This window comes from Magnolia sinica, chromosome 2 (assembly GCF_029962835.1).
Source record: "Magnolia sinica isolate HGM2019 chromosome 2, MsV1, whole genome shotgun sequence".
NCBI classification, from domain to species: Eukaryota; Viridiplantae; Streptophyta; class Magnoliopsida; order Magnoliales; family Magnoliaceae; genus Magnolia; species Magnolia sinica.
In genome coordinates this window covers 116,531,173-116,538,455 of record NC_080574.1, presented here as the reverse complement: position 1 = coordinate 116,538,455, position 7,283 = coordinate 116,531,173, and the positions used below count along the sequence as shown (strand labels likewise).

General features: G+C 39.3%; 1 protein-coding gene across 1 annotated transcript; it reads right to left on the bottom strand.

Annotated features, from left to right (window-relative positions):
- Positions 1–1,008: 1,008 nt before the first annotated feature.
- On the bottom strand, positions 1,009–6,671 carry LOC131237444 (uncharacterized). The gene is made up of 3 exons (XM_058235203.1): positions 6,171–6,671; positions 4,180–4,298; positions 1,009–1,275 (listed from the first exon to the last, which is right to left on the bottom strand). Exons 1-3 carry the CDS (start codon positions 6,552–6,554, stop codon positions 1,128–1,130), a joined length of 651 nt encoding a protein of 216 aa, XP_058091186.1. The 5' UTR covers positions 6,555–6,671; the 3' UTR covers positions 1,009–1,127.
- Between the last annotated feature and the right edge of the window lie 612 nt (positions 6,672–7,283).

The following is a 7,283-nucleotide window of genomic DNA, read 5'->3' as shown; positions in this document are numbered from 1 at the left end:
TGGTCATTTACACATTTATCATGATTATTTAAGTTTGAATACTTGATTGTTTATACATGATTAGATTAGCTTAAGATTGATAGAAAACATATTCCACACACAAGCTCACAACTCCAAGCTAGTTGCTTTATTTGTATATCTTAAGTAGCCTATATGATTAGAACTTCTATTAGCTTGGAAGCTTTTAGAGTTATATTGTCTTACTTGTTTTAAACTGAATGATTGTTTAAGTTAGGCAATTAAGATTTTAAAATAGGCTTAATATTTGAAAAGTCTTATTCTTCTCCCTCTACGACCTTGTCTCATATTCTTTCTTTAGTATCATTGGTATAAATCGTAATTTCAAAGTATATAACCAATTTCTTTCAAGTTTATGACATATTTAGTGATGAAGTGGACCAAACACATTGCAACAAGTAGGAAATCACTGAGGATCCGGATTCATTGGTTTGATATGGCTTTAAAGTATATAACCAATTTCTTTCTAGTTTATGATCTTGTAGTTGATATCATCATATATGCATGCATGCATTTCATGACCCTAGTTATCGAATCATAATAGTTAATTCGATTCCATTAAAAAATAATAGTAATAATAATAATAACATGAACATCCAACAAAGTGACTCTAGATCTATTGGAGTGACTGAATACACATCAACAATCCTTCCATTTTTTCATATAACTATTGATTGTTGTAAGAGTCCATTTGATGTAAAGATAAGAACGCACCCCTCAAATCGGATGCTTGCATGGCAAGTGCTATACAATGCATTTTCCAAAACAAAAAAAAAAAAAAAAAATCGCTTATGTGGTGAATGATTAAAAATGTTATTTTTCTAAATTTTTGTTGACTAAAAATGCACCATATACCAATTGCCATGCAAAGAGCCTATAGGTGATCAGGTCTCCTAATTGCAAGTGGTTTAATGGTTAGGTTTGTGCTAACCTTGCCACCTCTGGTTTGTGCCCCATCCACATTGGGACCCCAAATTTGAAAGGTCTACATTTAAAATATCACCAATAGGCTTAACTAAATATTCAATTATAACTATCTTTATACAGGGAACATTTTATCATGTGGGCCATTTTTTTTTCATTCCCAAATATGTTGATGTATGCAAGACCTAAGCAAGGAGCCAGAAGTTCTTCTGCCATCTAGTGCTGATGAGGTAACCACCAACATCCCTGCTTTGTTTCCTAACAGCCATGGTCAGGCACTCTGCATTGTTAATGCACTGCTCCACAAAATTCTCACTCCTACCTCGGAAAAAGCTGCCAAACACAACAACACAAAAAGAAAAAGATTTTCAATCATGGTTCAAGACATCCATTTGGCATATCATATGCTGTACATTGTATACCAAAACCTTGGTATAATACTCAATTTTCTAAAAATTACTTGGGTTAAAATCAAGGTTTAAAATATGTATCAGGTATTGTATCATTCAAAACTTATATGGCCCTATGGCACCCTGCATTGGGTGGTTTCAGACCAACACAGCCTTATTATTCATGGACAATATTGATATGTATCAATCAATAAGAACAAAATTTCAGACTAAAAGGGCAAAATGGTTTCCGTAGTTTCTAGACATTGGCAAATAGCTATACAAATGTTTTAAGAGTTGTTTGTATTTTTGAAAAATAATTTACTGATAGAAGTACATGTCTATAGCTTGTCAACCCCCCTATATAGGTATACGGAGACTTCTAAGTAAGTAGTCCAATATGAGACTATTAAATATGGATAAGCTTTCTCTAATGAGGTGTCATTTGGCACCCTGTATTTGGATGTATTAAAAGGCAATTGGGTGTAAATGAATCTTTTTGGTGCTTAATAGACTTGATGATAAATAAAAAGTTATTTTTTGGTGTGTTTTAAAACCTTAGTGAAAACTTTTTGGTATGTTTTAAAACCTATTTATTTTACTGTAAAATACTTTCTTTCTTTTTTTCTTTTTTAAAGGCAGAAGAGTACGCTATGCAGATGGCATGCTAATGATAGCCTTAAACAATCTAATTACTAGCTGCATCAATAAAATCATATTAGATTAATAGATCGAAACTGTTCAAATTACAATGAAGTATGTGTTTTATTGATGCTATCCAGATCATTTTATGGAATGAGCCCAAAAATAAGGCAGATCCAAAGCTCAAGTGGACCACACCACGAGAAGCAGCAGTGATAATGGCACCCACCATTGAAACCTTTTTAGAGGCCACAGTGATGTTTATTTACAATATAACCTATTCAAAAGTCCATATAAACCTGGATGAAGGGAATACATAAATATCAGCTTCATCCAAAACTTTTGTAACTCCCATGAAGTTTTTAATGGTTGGCATTCAATCCCCACTGTGTGGTCCACTTGAGCCTTGGATTGGCTTTGGTTTTGATTCACACCCTAAAATGATTTGGAAAAATGGAGGTATAGCAGGGATAAAACCTGTACATCACCATTGCATGAAGCCGAATGCTATTCCCAAACACCCCACGTGTGCCAATATTGGACACGCGTGGGATCTGGAACGTTCATCAGACGGCCCCCTCAGTACATCTGCCCTATCCTAATAATCAGAGGCCAGATCACTCATTGTACATGTGTGGCCCACCAGATTAAAATACAGGATGGATATTGAGCTAAGCTACATTTATGGTTGGGACCACTCTGTGAACTGTCCAGATCAAGCCTGTCCAACGTCCATGTAACCAAATGCAGAATGTAGCCCGTTTGGGTGTAATCCAATATGTGGACTGAATGGAATCTACAACCGTCCATGTGCATTGAGGCGAGGTGGGGGCCATTTGGCTCCCCCGCAGAGAATAATTCAAACGTCTGGATGTGCTGTACTCTCCCCACAGCAGGACACCCAAAAAGTAAGCGGATTGATAATAATGCAGGAGAACTGATCACCTACAGCTCCTCCTTATCGTGTTGTCCTAACTTTTCAGCTGACGTGTCGGATGTACAGAAAATCCGTACCATGAAAATGGTAGGACTGATCATGAGGATATCTGAATTTTAAAATCATGTTGATCCATTACTTTTGTGGACCACAAATCTACGTTGAATCAAACCGATGATTGTCAGTTGATTCCAATGTGTGGGCCACTTGATGAGTGGACCAGAATGATTTCTGTGACAGGGAATCTTCACGGTGGGCCTACATGTTTTCAAGGTACGGATGTCCATGCATTGCACGATGGAGGGTTAGATAGGAAAGCATGGTAAACTACCATGCAGGCACTTGTTGCTGGGTACACACGTGCAGCGGATGAAACATCCAATTTCTCTGGGGCCCACCATGTAAAATCCACTCCTGTTCATCAGATTCGGTCCTCCATACCAGGTACTGTTGCAATAAATCAGCCCCATATCCACGACTCTGGTGGGGGACACCACAGGGAATAATAGCGATGCGATCCAAACCGTAGGTTTGTTTGTGGGGTCACCATGGTGTGTATCTTTCAGCGAACCCTTTTATCAAGTGAAGATGAAGGGAAAATAAAAAATAAAAACATCTTGATCCAAAACTCAGGTGGACCACAAGGTATGAACTTTTAGGCGTGATTTTACAGCCTTCCGGTTGGCGTGGTCCATATTAGTATTTTTTAAGGCTGATATTTTGAATGTACGGTGAAAATAAGGTTTATCAGCTGATGGACGGAGTGGATTTCACATATACAGAACGGTGAACCCAATAGTAGTATGGTGTTTTACGGACTGCGTAAAACAGGCATAGACGAGCCCGCTCTTTTTTATTCTGGGTGGTGGGCCCGCCCTCCTGGCATCATTTTAGGTGCATCGAAACTGACCCTTATCTGATATGCACGGATACCTGTGGAATCTGATCTGTTCATCAGTTGGGACCCACCACGAACTTGATCCCATAAATAAAATAAAATAAAAGAGGCTGGCAAGTCATCTTATAATGTGCACCACATATCCGCTTTTCCAAACATATTCTCCTCAAATCTAGCCTCTAGGATTAATATCAAACGAGCCTAAGGTTCGGTAGTGGTCACATACTTGGTGGGGTCCACCTGATGAACGGATCAGATCACACACTCGAGTACTGTGTGCTCCATGCTGTATTTCAGTCCATTCATTTTTTGGTGAATGGACAGTTAAGACATGGATGGAAGATCTGAGAGAAGGAATGGGAAGGCTATACCAACTGACTGGGGAATGCTTGTGCTGGCCCAAGATCAAAACAGAAGCTCCCAGCTTCTTGACTTGGCTGATGACTGTGGCTAATCTGGGCCCTTGGATCAGCAAAGCTTCAACTTCCACCTGATGATAGTAGCCAGAAAACCCCACATTATACCAACCACAATAATTTACAGAAATAAATAAATATCTAAAAAAACAAAATACAAAAATAAGATTTTCAGTAGCCAGAAAACCCCACATTATACCAACCACAATAATTTACAGAAATAAATAAATATCTAAAAAAACAAAATACAAAAATAAGATTTTCAGTCAGAACAAACTTCTCATTTTCAGCATGAAAAAAAAAAAAGAGGAATGTGGGTGATTTACTGGTGCTTTTATAATTATTAGATAGAAAAACGAAAGATATTAAAATTAAAAAATGACGGAAATGATATTTACACCCTCATTTTTTTATACCACATCCCCTTGTTGACATAGTGCATTGCTTGTCGGCAACTTTTGCAAGAGTGGAAAAGGGGGACAAAAACAAAATACGGGGTATATATTTCCGCTCCCGAGAATAATGTAGAAGAGGCCGGGACCTCTATGTTAGTTTAGTACCATTTTGAAAATGGTGGTGGTTTATTCTCCTAATATGTGGCACTGATGTACAGCTCTCCAGACCATCCAAATTGTGGATCCCTTTGCCGGTTGAGTATATCCCTTAAATCAGATTGATGGAGCAATCCTAACCATCCAATTAATCGTTAAAGGTAAAATAGTGAGTTGTCCTTGTCCAACAGGGAAAAGATGGTTAACACTAAGCTAGTTTTCATTTATAGTCCAATTCACGGTTGGGTCAACCATTTAGATGGTCTGGATTAACATATTGAAGAGGCACCACCACTATTTTAAATGCTGCAAGACTAACACAGGAGTCTCCGACCTTCGATTAAGAAGAAAACAGATAGTACATGTATGAAGAAAATCCACCCAAATCTCCATTTTCATTCACCAAATGCTACAGAACCCTACGGTGCTCTGTGCGCCCCCACAATGATGTATGTGTTTTATCCACGCCGTCCAATCCATTTTTACAGCTCATGTTGGGGCACGAACCCAAAAATAAGGCCGATCCAATTCTCAAGTTGACCACACCACAGGAAACAGTGGTTATCGAACGTGCACCATTAAAATTTTCTTGGGGGCGACAAATGTGTTGAATCAAGATGATATTTTCTTCAGTGTACCTTAATCCAGGTGTGTGTGACCTAATCAACAGGTTGGATGGGAAATAAACGTTACGGTGGGCCCTAGGAAGTTTTTAACGGTTCCCGTTCAATCAACACTGTTTCCTGTGGTGTGGGCTAAATAAGATTTGGATCCAATCTCGATTTTGAAATCATGCCCTAAAATGAGCTGGAAAAATGGATGGACGGCGTGGATAAAACACTTAAATCATGGTAAGGCCCACAGAAAACCGACAAGTGCAACCGCGTCCCGTGGTGACCCGGTCACCGACGTAATTTGATTGGGACACGCTGTCTGAGATGGGCCAGGTCGATTTTGGACTGGGATTCGGTAGTGAACCCTCTAGTACCGAGCTCGTTACTGGTTGGTGCTGGAAAAAAGCTCTGTAGGCCCTATCATGATGCATGTGTTTTATCCACACCGTTCATCCATTTTCCATATCATTTTAGAACATGAATCCAAAAAATGAAGCAGATCCAAGTCTCAGGTGGACCACACCAGAATAAACGGTGTTATTGAACGCCCACCGTTAAAAACATGATTTGCGTGGGCCCCTCCTATGACAGAGGCCACTTAGGATCAAATCCTTGCCTGGTCACTTGGATATCCTATTTTTTATAGTTGATATATATATAGGATATCAACTATAAAAAATAAAATAAAATAAATTTAAAAAATTTTTAAAAAAAAAAAGACAAGACAAGACATGTAGAGGGAAAGGGAAAAACAGGAAGAAAAAATGAATGAAAATCAAACCTCTGGTCTGCAAGCCTTGCAAAGGGATGCAAGTGAGTTAGCAAGATGAGGTGAAGAAGAGTCAGCAAAATAAGGCCTTGTTCTCTTCCTTTGAGCTTTCTTTTGAGGAGGAATGATCTGTAAGAGAGTAAGAAGGTCTCCCTTATTGGCCACATGTGTGAGTGCCCACATCATGGCATGCTTTGCACGTGTGGATTGATCAATGATCACCATCACTCTCTTCCTCACCATCACTCCACCATTGTCACATGTGTTGAGACCTTCCATCTGTTTCATTGTCTTCTCACTTGGGCCTTTCTTGGACCATCTCTTTGAAGAATTCTTCTTATCTCTACCACTTAGTTGCCTTAGAAAGGAGGCCCCACCACCAGACCCAGAATCCATATCTCTCTCTCTCTCTCTCTCTCTCTCTCTCTCTCTCTCTCTCTCAAATCTTTTTTGATGGAGGAAAAGAAGGATGTATATTGTTACAGTGAGAGGATCTCTCTCTCTCTCTCTCTCTCCTCTCTCTCTCTCTCTCTGGCTCTCTTTCTTTTGAGAGGGAGATGGGACGTTATATAGAGAGGAGGTATGTATATGAGGTGTGCAGGGTCGAAGTGCATCTCACTTACCACACGTGTTTCAGATCGGAGACGCACATCTGCGTAGATTCCCATGTCTCAAAAATGAGGCTGCTATATATGATCATTAGGTGGGCCTACGCACACAAAATGAATGAACGGTTAAGAGAAACCAACAAAGGGTCCAAATTCTTTCCACACGTGGCTCACCTTTTAATAAGAAAAGGTTGCACACGTGGGACTCGTTCTCACGTGTGAGAAGAGTGCATGGAGCATTGAGATAAGAGACAAAAGAGGTGAAGTGATGGAGATGGAGCTATCTCTCTCTCTCTCTGTCCTGCAAAAACTCAGTCACGAGCACTGAGTAGTAAAGATGATAGATGAGGTGTACTCTTTCTCTTTTTTTGCATACGTGAGAATCTTATCTTCCTTTTTTGCTTAGATATTAGAGAAAAATGCACTGAAATTTACACCCTCTCCTTTAAACAAGCATGCAACAGTCTTCTGCCGCCAGCTTGATATGCCATGCAACAAAAGCAACCATCACATACAA

Bases quoted from the DNA above. Each gene is read 5' to 3' on its own strand.
- LOC131237444 (XM_058235203.1), bottom strand. From the start codon at position 6,554: ATGGATTCTGGGTCTGGTGGTGGGGCCTCCTTTCTAAGGCAACTAAGT. The intron at 4,299-6,170 runs GTTTGATTTTCA...TACTATCATCAG, and splicing joins GCAAGGCTTGCAGACCAGAG to GTGGAAGTTGAAGCTTTGCT. The intron at 1,276-4,179 runs GTATAGCCTTCC...TGTGTTTGGCAG, and splicing joins AAGCATTCCCCAGTCAGTTG to CTTTTTCCGAGGTAGGAGTG.